Raw genomic sequence first — 12,367 nt, 5'->3', positions numbered from 1 at the left:
TAAGGACCCTTGTGGGGGGGGCTGGAGGCGGGGCGAGGGGACCCCCTCCTCTAAAGCATTGGTCAGCTGGGACAACCAGGACCCCCAAGCCTGCAGCCAGAGCTTCAGGGGAAATGATGATTCCTTTGACAGCGACTGATGTGAATGAGGAAAAGAGGCTGAAGAAAATCCGAATCCGGACCCAGAACCACCTGGACCTGTATTCCCGAGACGGCCTGAGAACCTTGTGCATCGCCAAGAAGGTGAGAAGACATTGTCCTCAGCCCGCCCGCCACCCGCACACAGCCCAACCAGCCAGTCAGGCTTCTTATGGAAGAACCCGTCCTTCGCCTTCCAAGGAACCTTTCCAAGTTTGCATTCCAGCCAAGAGAATGCAGCAGCCTCTATTCCCAGCAACTCCCCCCCCCCCGCCCCAGCATGCTCCAGAATCTCATCCCCTTTTATTTTTATCACCTGCGTAGCGTTCCTTTAAGTCTTCTGCTGTTTTACCTACTTGGCTAAGGTCTGTGTCTCCCTCCATCCACGAATAATGCCCAGGAAACTTGTCTCAGCCCCAGATTCTTGGTGCTCATGGCACAGCAGAATCAATCTGTTACTGAGTTACGTCTTTAAACAGACATCAGCGCAGGGAACGTGTCAGCCATGACCCGGTGGACCTTGGAAAGGCCACGGGTGACGTGGTGGGCGGGAGAGGAGGCGCCTTGCACGGCCGGGCCCCGCGCGGTGATTCACAGGCCTCCTCCCGCCCCGCGCGCAGGTCCTTCGCGAAGAGGACTTCCGGAGGTGGGCCAGCTTCCGGCGTGAGCCGAGGCCTCCCTGGACAACCGGGACGAGCGTCTGATGGAGACCGCGCAGCACCTGGAGAATCGGCTCACCTTGCTGGGTGAGCTTCAGCTACGCCGGGGGCTGGGGCCGTGGCCTGGCGGCAGAGCGCCCGCCCCGCACGCACGAAGCCCTGGGTTCGATTCCTCAGCACCACATCCACGGGAAAAGACGGAAGGGGCGCTGCGGCTCGAGTGGTAGAGAGCTAGCCTTGAGCCAAAGGAAGCCAGAGCCACGTGCTGTGGCCACGAGGGCTAGACTAGGGAAAAAAAGAAAGAATCTCCCATAGTACACCGAAAATAGTAAGCTCGATGATAAAACACCCGGCTTCCAGGTTGGGGAGGTCGTTTCTCTTAGGTCATCTTATGCGATCCTATGCGCATAGCCGTTGAGCTCTGTGACCACCTGCTAGGACCGTCCTGGACGTGTACTCTGGGTATTTCATATATTCCCATCTGAGTTAGGGAAGGGAAGGAGACCATTAACATGGTGAGACAAAGGGCAAAGGGCAAAGCAATGCAACAGCGACATTTACAAGATAATGTTGTAAGCTATACAACTGTGGGGGGGTGGGGGGGAAGTTAGAGAAAAATGGGAGGGGGGCATCAAGTTGGACAAGACACGTACTCGCTTCCTAATGTGGGGTAACTGTTAACCCCTCTGTACTTGACTGTGACAATAATTTTTTTTTTTAAGGAGACGTTGCTCAGGCCCTGCATACTAGCGTACCCCAACCCCTCCCCAAAAAAGGGCCATGGTCTGTGAGAGGGTGGGAAAAGCACACTTAGGGCTGGGAAGGTGGGCTCCGTGGTGGAGTGCTTGCCTAGCACGCACGAAGCCCTGGGTTCGATTCCTCAGCACCACAGAAGAGCCGGGAGTGGCGCTGTAGCTCAAGTGGTTGTGTTAACCCTGACCTTGGCCCAGGGCCCCGAGTCCACACCCTGAGTTCAAGCCCCGGGACTGGCCAAAAATGAATACATAAAAGTTTACAGAGGAAAGGGCGCCTAGAGCTGGCTAGCAAAGTGGTGAAGGGTCAGACGTTGCCGTCTGGATCCCTCGGGCTGCGGAGGCCGCTAGCTCGCTGCCGTAGACACAGACGCCCGAACCAGAGGGGGGGCCCGGCCCGATCACACAGTCCCCCATGAGGCGCTCAAAGCCCGCCTGTGCTCCTGCCTGCCCGGTGGCTCCACGCGGCTGCGCAGTCTCGGCTTTGCAGGCTCTGCCTGGGGGGGAACGGTGGGGGGGTTATGGGGTTGATCGGCAATCCCCCACGGGCGCATCAGAGAGAGGCCTGGGGAGGGGGTTCCGCCTCCCAGAACGCCTCAAAACCAAGTGCCAAGTCAGCCCTGGCCGCGCACCCCCACGTCCTCCGCTCTACCCCCCTCCACCTCTACCCTCCACTCTACCCCCTCTGCTCTACCCCTCCCCCACTCTACCCCCTCCCCCACTCTACCCCCTCCGCTCTACCCCCTCCCCCACTCTACCCCCCTCCGCTCTACCCCTCCCTCACTCTACCCCTCCCCCGCTCTACCCCCCTCCCCCACTCTACCCCCTCCACTCTACCCCCTCCCCCGCTCTACCCCCCTCCCCCACTCTACCCCCTCCGCTCTACCTCTCCCCCACTCTACCCCCCTCCCCCACTCTACCCCCTCCCCCACTCTACCCCCTCCGCTCTACCCCTCCCCCACTCTACCCCCCGCCCCCACTCTACCCCCTCCGCTCTACCCCTCCCCCGCTCTACCCCCCCTCCCCCACTCTACCCCCCTCCTCCGCTCTACCCCCTCCTCCGCTCTACCCCCCTCCTCCACTCTACCCCCCTCCTCCGCTCTACCCCCCTCCTCCGCTCTACCTACCTTCCTCCACTCTACCCCCCTGCTCTCCCCCTTCCCTCTCCTTCCTGCCCCTCCCCCCTCCTCTCACCCCCTTCCCCCTCCCAACTCCTCCTCCCTCTCTCCCCTGCCCCCTCCCCCTTTCTCCTCCTGCTTCCCAATCTAACCCTGCTACTCTCCTCCCCCTCCTCCCATACCTCCCCCTCCCTCCTCTCCCTGCCCCTCTCTCCTTCCTCTTCATCCCTCCCCTCCACCTCCCCCCCACCCTGTTCCCTGCTCCACCTTCATTCCTCTCCTCACCCCTTCCCCTTCTCTTCTTCCCTTCCCTCCCTCTGCCCCTCCTCCTTCCCCCTCCTCCTCTCCCCTCTCCCTGCCTTCTCCTCTCCATTTCCCTTCTCCCCCCTTCTCCTTTTCTCTCCTCCCCCCCTGCCCCCCCGTCCCCTCCTTGGGCCTTGCAGTGCAGTAGGGGCCTCTGTCATGGTTACTGGACGGTCCGTGAGCTCTGGGCGGGGGGGGGGCTATGGGGGGGGGGACTGGGTTGGGGGGCGAGCGGCCAGCGGGGCTGCGGTGTGAGGAGGTGACGGGGCTGCGGTGGGTCCCCCAGGAGCGACGGGCGTCGAGGACCGGCTGCAGGAGGGCGCGGCGGGCGCGGTGGCGGCGCTGCGGGCGGCGGGCATGCGGCTGTGGGTGCTGACGGGGGACAAGCGGGAGACGGCGGTGAGCGTGGCGCACGCCTGCCGCCTGCTGCACCCGACGGACGCCGTGTACACCGTGAGCAGCGAGAGCGCGGTGAGCGCCCGGGGCCCCCGCGCGGGGCTGGGGGACGGGGTGCGCCCCAGGCCCCGCCCACGCTGCGGCCGAGCCGCTCACCCCCACCGTCTGGGAGGACAGGGCCCGGGGCGGGCCACCCCTGGGGGGCAGGAACTGCACTGGGCACACCTCATCTGCCTTCCAGAGAGTTCCGGAAAGGGGGCCATCCGCACACCGAGGGGCCTAGGGTAGACGTAGGTGGTGGCGGTTGGGTGTGGAAATAACCAGAACGAGCCAGGCACGGGTAGCTACCCGGGAGGCTGAGAGTGGAGCCCTCCCTCGGTTCAAAGCCAGCCCGGGCAAGAAAGCCCGTGAGACTCTTCACCCCCAGCTACTCACCAGAAAAGCCACACGCGAGCTGCGGGGCTCAAGCGGTAGCGCGCTAGCCGGGAACAAAAGCAGCTCACGGGGAGCTCCCAGGCCCTGAGTTCGAGCCCCAGGACTGGCACATCCACACACAGAAACCCCGGAACGCACAGCCGGCATAAAATACTGTCATCGTCCACCACCACGTGCCGACCACTTATCATTCCATGCCAGCCTGTTCCACCGCCACCTCCCTGAGCCGTTGCTATTTCTACTGCCAAGCAGTGTCTCCTGCTGGGGCTCCAGGTTAACGTGGCTCCCATGTCATTTCAGTTGCCAGGCAGAGATGTAACAAGCCAGAGAGAGCGAACGCTGCCCCAGTCAATCCCACCTCAGGAGCCCCGGTAGATAATCAGCCTCGACCTGCCGCTAACCCCTGCCGTATCCACCTCTCCAGGAGACCTGCGACTCCATCCTCACCTGTGCGCTGGAAGAGGTGAAGCGATCGCAGGAACGGCAGCAGCCGCGCGCCGAGACCGCGTCCATTGCCGCCGCCGCGCCGGGCGCCGCAGTCCCCCAAGTCGGACTGGTGGTGGATGGGAAGACGCTGAACGTCATCTTCCAGGGACACCTGGAGAAGAAGTTTCTGGAGTTGACCCAGTACTGCCGTGCTGTCCTGTGCTGCCGGTCCACCCCGCTGCAGAAGAGCATGATGGTCAAGCTCGTGCGGAACCACTGTGATGTCATGACGCTGGCCATAGGTGCCCGCTGGGTGGGCTGACATGGGAGGGAGGGGGTCCCATCGCCTGAGGAACCACAGGTCCAAAATGGCGGCCTAGGTGTGCAGCTCAAGGTGGCCTCCAGGAGACTGATCATCCCTTCCCCGTCACGTGACCGTAGTGATTGTCCCTTCCCCTGTCACGTGACCATAGTGATCATCCCTTCCCCCTGTCATGTGACTGTAGTGACTGTCCCTTCCCCTGTCACGTGACCGTAGTGATCATCCTTCCCTGTCACGTGACTGTAGTGATCGTCCCTTCCCGTCACGTGACCGTAGTGATCATCCCTTCCCCTGTCACGTGACCGTAGTGATCATCCTTCCCCCTGTCATGTGACCGTAGTGCTCATCCTTCCCGCGTCACGTGACCGTAGTGATCGTCCCTTCCCCTGTCACGTGACCGTAGTGATCCTTCCCCCAGTCACATGACTGTAGTGATCGTCCCTCCCCCTTGTCACGTGACCGTAGTGATCATCCTTCCCCTCACGTGACCGTAGTGATCATCCCTTCCCCCATCACGTGACCGTAGTGATCATCCCTCCCCCATGACGTGACCCTAGTGATCGTCCTTCCCCCTGGCACGTGACCGTAGTGATCATCCCTCCCCCGTCACGTGACCGTAGTGATCATCCTTCCCCCTGTCACATGACCGTAGTGATCGTCCCTCCCCCCTGTCACGTGACCGTAGTGATCATCCTTCCCCCTGTCACATGACCGTAGTGATCATCCTTCCCCCGTCACGTGACCGTAGTGATCATCCTTCCCCCTGTCACATGACCCTAGTGATCATCCCTCCCCCTGTCACGTGACCATAGTGATCATCCTTCCCCTGTCACATGACCGTAGTGATCATTCTTCCCCCTGTCACGTGACCGTAGTGATCCTTCCCCCCGGCACGTGACCGTAGGGACCGACAGATTGGGTTTTCTTCTGGCAAGAAGAAAACTGCAGTCAGCCGAGCCCCAGTGGCTCCCCCCTGTCATCCTAGCTACTCAAGGCTGAGAGCCGCGGGTCCTGGTTCAAAGCCAGCCTGGGCAGGAAAGTCCATGAGCCCCTTACCTCCTCTCCTGGAGTGACGGGACGGGACCTGCTTCGTTGGCCGTGGAGTCTCTTTGTCAGTCCCCCTGTTTGCTGCCCGTTTCATGAGCCAGAACACGCGGGAAATAAACCTCACCCAACAGCCCCTCCCCCTGACGTACCTCCTCAGGCCTGGAGTTACACCTGCAGCCCACTGAGAGCCCAGAAGCGATGGAGACGACGCTAGAAAGACACGGTTGATAGGGGTTTGGGTTTGCTTCCGCTGTGCTCGTCTTAGGGGTTGAGTTCAGGGCCCGGGCACTGTCCCTGAGCTTTTTACACTACATTTGAGACACAGCTCCACTTCCGGTTTTCCTTTTTTTGGGGGGGGAGGAGTTAATTGGAAATAAGAATCTCACTTGCCTTGCCTTTCCGGGCAGGCTTGGAACTTTGATCCTCGGATTTCAGGCTCTTGATGCGCTGGGATGACAGGCGTGAGCCACAGCGCTGGGCTCCGTTCATAGGTTTTTAAATAACTTCTATGGCAGCATATGTTCAACACTGACTGTCATGTCCTCTTGTTAGTGAAAATGTGGGTCATCTTTTGTTGTGCCTGATTTTTAAACTTAAATGCAATTAGCTATTTTTATTACAATAATTTATGATAACCTAGAATACATAATAACTTGCTAGAGTTATGCGTATACAGGAAAAGCACATCTAGGGCTCAGCACTATCCATATTTTGCCTCCCCGCTGGGTGTTGGGGGGCACCTCCTACAGGAACACATTCTACAGATGGCACGGACAGAGAATTTCCTTCCCAGCATTGGGTGAGAACGAGCTCATACCTAGGAAGCCGAGGCAAGAAGATGGAGAGTTCAAGGCTAACCTAAGCTACTGAGACTTTCTCCAAAAACAACTGTGGAGGGAGAGACGGGAGTGCTTCTATAGCCTTACCTCAAGCCTCCAGAAACTTCTCCATTCGTTGCATAAAAAACTGTAACTGCTGGGTGTCACTGGCTCACATAGATCACCCGAGCTACTCAGGAGGCTGAGATCCGAGGATCATGGTTCAAAGCCAGCCCTGGCAGGAAAGTCTGCAAGGCTCTTCGCTCCAATTCACTACCAGAAAACCAGGCTCAATGTGTTAGAGGGCTAGCCTTGAGCAAAAGCAGCTCAGGAACAGCGCCCAGGCCCAGAATTCAAGCACCCACCGGGGGGGGGGGGGAGAGCACTGTATAACTAACATGAACAAGGTCGATCTCATTTCCCTCTATTCAGAAGCAAGGCTGCCGACACCTCCTTCAGGCTCCTAGCTTTCTGATTGTTGAGACACGGCCAGTGTTTCAAAGCACACTGCATTGAAGACATGACATTGGCTCGAACATCAAGAAGAGCTGAGTTCCAGTCTCTTCCATTCCCTCTCCAGACGCCCTGCCCTTCCCCAAGCCGCTGCTCCGATTCTCTGTTCCTTTTTGTAAACTGTACTCGCTGATCCTGTGCCCAGAAAAAGACCCAGCAGACGACCCCCGTTGCTCGAGTGGCAAGGGGAACGCAGGGCTTTCCTGCCGTGACCTCCCGCGGCGCTGCTCAAAGCAGCGTGCCCAGGATTGAGCCGTGGGAGCCGTGCCCTTGTCACCCGGCCATCGGATGAGTGACCTACCTCTCTCCTTTCAGGCGACGGAGCCAACGATGTCAGCATGATTCAAGCGGCCGATGTCGGCGTCGGGATATCCGGACAGGAAGGCATGCAGGTACTGCGTGCTCCAGCTGCTCCCACCCCCCGCCCCCGCTTCCCTGCTCTCCCTCCTCCGCGGGAGACATAAAGCTCCGCGGGAGCCACCTTCCCCCGTGGTACATCACAGTACGACCGGCTCCAGGGCCTCCCTGCCTCGATTGGCCTTCCTCACCTCCCTCCCGGCCCTTCAAAACCACGGGGCTCCGGCCTTGAAAGAAAAAGCCAAGTGAGGATGCAAGGCCCCGAGTTCAAGCCTCAGTCCCCACCCGACACGCGCGCACACAGTCTATGCTGAGCTGCTTTCCTTAAAGACCCCTGGGTGGCTGTGTTCCTCCCGCGGCCGTGTGTCCGTCCGCACACTGGCGTTGCCCAGCTCTGTCAGTGAGGACGAAAAGCCAATGGCCGGAGCCCCACACGTGGCTTTGCTGCCCTCTCGGTGTGCGGCCTAAGCCGGCACTGGACATTCATCATCTCTTTCCACTCTAACACTCGCAACGCTGCATGTTTAGAGATTAGTCTACCTTTCAGGGAAACTGAGGCTAGGGGAGTCCAAATCACCTGCTATAAAAACCAGGCACATTCAAGCCTTATATTGGCTATTTTGGGGGGGGGGGTGTGGGAGGGAGATGGCAGAGGGATTTGAACCCAGGGCTTTGCACTTACTAGGCAGGTGCTCTACTACTTGAGCCCTGCCTCCAGCCTTCAGCCTCATTTTTTTTTGGTCAATCATGGGGCTTGAACTCGGGGCCTGGGCACTGCCCCGGGGCTCTTCCGCTCAAGGCTAGCGCTCTACCACTTTGAGCCACAGCGCCCCTTCTGTTTTGCTGGTGGTTCACTGGAGCTAAGAGTCTCAGGGGCCTCGGGGAGGGGCCGGGGGGTGGGGGGGAACGGGGGCTCTGCTCTGGTTGGAGCAGTAGCTGGATGGAGGCGTCGGTCTCCCCTCTCCCCCCGCAGGCGGTCATGTCCAGCGACTTCGCCATCTCCCGCTTCAAGCACCTGAAGAAGCTGCTGCTCGTGCACGGACACTGGTGCTACTCGCGCCTGGCCCGGATGGTGGTCTACTACTTCTACAAGAACGTGGTCCGTAGCCCCAGGCCGCCTCCCTCCCGGGTGTGGGGTCCCGGAGAGCTGCCTGCCCCCCCCCCCCCATCATCCCAGCGACTCAGGAGAGTCCCTGAGACTCTCATCTCCCATGCACCATCCCAAGGAAGCTGGAAGTGGCGCTGTGACCCAGGCGGTAGAGCGCCAGCCCTGAGCCAGAGCTCAGAGACAGCGCCAGGCCCCGAGTTCGAGCCCCAAGACCCTGGCAGAGTTCTTGTTTGCAATAGTCGGTGGTGACCGGCAGTGGGTATAACCACAGGGCTGCGGTAAGGAAGAACTCCCTGTGCCAGGGCCTCTGGAGCTCATCCTCCCCCCTCTCTCTCTCTGCTCTCCAAGCCAGTGCCCTTAACTACATCGGCATGTTTGCCTCGGTGGGTTCCCGTGAACCCCCAGAGGTCGGGGTTCAGGACAGCCCCCTGCTCACCCGCCCCCCTCTGCCCACAGTGCTACGTCAATCTGCTCTTCTGGTACCAGTTCTTCTGCGGCTTCTCGGGCTCCACCCTGATTGATTACTGGCAGCTGATCTTCTTCAACCTGTTCTTCACCTCCTTGCCGCCCATCATCTTCGGAATCCTCGACAAAGATGTCTCTGCGGAAACGCTCCTGGCGTGGCCTGAACTGTACAAGAGCGGCCAGAACTCTGAGGTAAGGAGCTCCTGGGGGGGGCCGGGGGCAGGGGAACCCCGACATCGCCCCGAACTGCGAACCTCCCTGGAGGCCCGGAGCCCTGCCTTGGCGCCACTGAGCTACCAGCGAAGCTCCCGGGCTCTGACGCCCCTCTGCGTGCCCGGCCCGGGTCTCCATGCAGCTCAAGGCCGGCAGACGAGGCGAGTGAGTGGATTCTCTCTTAATAACCGCACGACGACGTGTCACAAGTTGTCGCTCGATGACCTTCGTTCACGAGAGAAAGGGCACGCAGGTCCAGCAAGGACACACTCAAGGCCCAGTTACTAGTCTGTTTTCTGCTTGTTTTGCTTCGGTTTTGCCGCTCATAGGGCTTGAACTCGGGGCCTGCGTCGCTGAGCTCTGTTGCTTAAGGCTAAGGCTCTACCGCTCTGAGCCTCAGCGCCACTTCCAGTTTTCTGGTGGTTCACTGGACATAAGAGACTCATGGACTTTCCGGCCCAGGCTGGCTTTGAACCGCCATCCTCAGATCTCAGCCTTCTGAGTAGCCAGGATGACAGGCCCCCGGCGCCTGGCTTGTTCTCTGTCTCTATAAAGACCTGGAACTGGGTGGTAGATTAAGAAGTCTCATTGAGTTCACGTTTGTGAGGGCTGCAGTCCCGCCATCAGACCATCCCCACGTGTTCAGAGGAGGGGAGGGGGGGTCCCCAGGGCCTCATCCCCTCCGGGAGATGCCCGCAGCCGGAGAGGTTCGACTCCCTCTTGTGGGAACTAAGTCCCTCTGAGACCAGCACCCTCCGTGACATGACCCCCCTCACCAAGCCCCCACCCCTCAGTATCCCCACACCGAGGACCAGGCTTCCAGAAAGAAAAGAACACCACGGGGGGCGCATCCTCGAACCAGGGGGAAACCAGTGCAAACCAGAGAAAGGCGGAACCTAGAACTCAGATCACACTTGGCCTAGTACTTGCTGGGCCTGGAAAGCCTGGAAAGCCATCAGGTGACTTTCTAGAACTCTCCTGGGCCAGCAGAAGTCTTCGAAGGCGCTGAGGTTGCTCCAGCTAGCCAGAGGAGACGAGAGGGCCCGGCCGAGCCCTCCCTCCCGCTGAGCCCTCCCTCCCGCCGAGCCCTCCCTCCCGGACACCCGTGGGCCCAGCCGGGGTCAGCATCTTCCTTCCACCTGCCCGTCTCGCGCGAGCATCTCTTCCCGGACCACAGAGGCCACAGAGCTGACGGGTGATCAGTCACTCAACGGCTGAGGACTTCCTGGACACAAGACGCAATGGCACCCAAGTCCCCTTCCTGCACCTCCCGCAAGGAGGGAAAGAGGGCTCTCGCCCATCTCCCGTGTTTCTACGCCAGTCCGCGGGCCTGCCCCCCACCCCAGGCCCGGGCCCTGTCGTCAGCTCGTGGCTGATGTCCACCACCTGCCCAGGCTGCCTTCCAGTCCCGATCCTCACACCTCCTGCTACCGAGTCACTAGGATTGCAAGTGTGAGCCACCGGCTCTTCTTACCCACCGTTGTGTGTACAAAGGCAGATCTCAGAGTAGTTCAGCCACGTTTCTCAAGGTCGTACAGGAAGGGCCGGGGCTGGGACTTGATCACTGCCCCCACACACACACACTCATACACTCATACACACTCGCCTGTGCTCCTCCTCCCCCCCACCCCAACCCACCCCCCACACGCTGAGCTGACGGGCCTTGCCAGTGGCCCATCCCGCCCCCCTCCACACCCGGGAGACACTGCGGCCCGGTGCTAACCCAGGCTTGTCCCTCCTGACAGTGCTACAACCTGGCCACCTTCTGGATCTCCATGGTGGACGCCTTCTACCAGAGCCTCGTGTGCTTCTTCATCCCTTACCTGGTGAGTGGCAGGTGACTCTCCGGATCACGCAGCCCCGAGGGTTTGAGGAGGTAAAGCACTGTCCCCGCACCCTTCCGTTTCTGATGGCTCTTCCACGCCCCAGAGGCTAGTTCTCATGGTCACAGAGCGTTTCTTTTTCCCCCTGGCAAAAAAAAAAAACCAAAGTTGACTTGTCGGCCCGCTGGTTTGTGTTGTCTACCTTGCCTCGGTCCCGCTATTCTGTCTCCCCTGGGGTTTCTTTAAGGCGTTTACTGCTCGATGGTTGGTGGCATTTGAGTTTTGAGCCCTTGATTTGAACCTACCATTTGTGCTCCCGGGGTCAAAGCTGCAAGTATTCCAGGAGTCATTTTTGCTACTCAGGGAATACTAGTTATCTTAATTAATCAGCAGTTGCAGAGAGGAAAGGCGATCGGCTTCCTCTACACCCTGATCCCCAGTTTAAATAGGATTGACAAGGCACAGGACGTGGGAGCTGCCATCCGTGGGCTTTCCCTGCCGCACCCCCGCACCCCCCCCCCCGCCCCACGGCTCTTGTGTGTTCAGCTGCTATCACTTCCCATCTGTGTCCTCTGTCTTTGCCCTTGCTTCCACTAGAGCTTCGGCTTCCTAAACCGCACCACTATCCTTGAAGTGCGCACAGAAGCCTCAGCAATCCGCCTGGTGACTGGCAGGTGCTCGGGAAATCTTTCTTCCTATTTTTTTTCTTTTTTTGGTGTTTCTGAGTTAGAAATGAAGGTATTGTACTCACTGGGCAGGCAGGCTACCCCTCGAGCTAGTCTCCCGGACCTTGTCGCGGTGGTCGTTTTTATTGAGATGGGATCGCGTGGACTGCGATCCTCCTGTTTGCGTTTCCTTAGCTCACCTGGGACCACACTGCACCCAGCCGGTCACCAGTGCTGCTCATGAATCTTCATGCCCAGACTGGCCTAGAGCCCCGTCCCCCTCGACCTCTGCCTCCCGGCTAGCAGGGATGGACCGGTTTGAGCCACCGCACCTGGTTCTAGGTGTTCCTGGTTTTGGGGTGGTCCTTGGGGCTTGAACTCGAGGCCTCACGTTTGCTAGTGGGCCTGTACCAGCAAGCCACACCTCCGGCATCTTTCCACTCTGCCTTTCCACAGTGTGATTTCACACTCTTCGTCATGGCTTTCCTCCGGGCCGTTTCCTCCTCGTCACTCGCTTCTCAGCCTGGTTGTTTCCCCGGGGGGTGCACGGAGATGCTTCCCACCATTCCCCCTCCCCATGACACCGGCTTGGTCCATGCCCTCCCAGAGGCAAGGCCTACCTCCCACGGCTCGTGCGCTAATGCCCATTCGCTCCTCCTTTTCAGACCTACCAAGACACGGACATCGACGTCTTCACCTTCGGGACTCCGGTCAACACCGTCTCTCTCACCACAATCCTCTTACACCAGGCCATGGAAATGAGGACGTGGGTAAGGGCGGCAGAGCCCGGCCGCGAACCGGGATGGCATA

General features: G+C 59.7%; 1 protein-coding gene across 1 annotated transcript in view; it reads left to right on the top strand.

Moving 5' to 3' along the window:
- Atp10b (ATPase phospholipid transporting 10B (putative)) overlaps positions 1 to 12,367 on the top strand; it is a 45,052-nt gene that overhangs the window by 30,415 nt on the left and 2,270 nt on the right. The window contains 10 exon segments of the mRNA XM_048334152.1: positions 133 to 242; positions 758 to 803; positions 806 to 883; positions 3,256 to 3,440; positions 4,225 to 4,528; positions 7,242 to 7,318; positions 8,257 to 8,382; positions 8,848 to 9,048; positions 10,815 to 10,895; positions 12,223 to 12,327. Of these exon segments, the coding sequence (XP_048190109.1) occupies positions 133 to 242; positions 758 to 803; positions 806 to 883; positions 3,256 to 3,440; positions 4,225 to 4,528; positions 7,242 to 7,318; positions 8,257 to 8,382; positions 8,848 to 9,048; positions 10,815 to 10,895; positions 12,223 to 12,327 (1,313 nt within the window).

Source organism: Perognathus longimembris, chromosome 25 (assembly GCF_023159225.1).
Source record: "Perognathus longimembris pacificus isolate PPM17 chromosome 25, ASM2315922v1, whole genome shotgun sequence".
In the NCBI taxonomy this organism is placed as follows: Eukaryota; Metazoa; Chordata; class Mammalia; order Rodentia; family Heteromyidae; genus Perognathus; species Perognathus longimembris.
The sequence above is the reverse complement of the archived record's forward strand: the minus strand, read 5'-3'. Positions and strand labels throughout refer to the sequence as shown.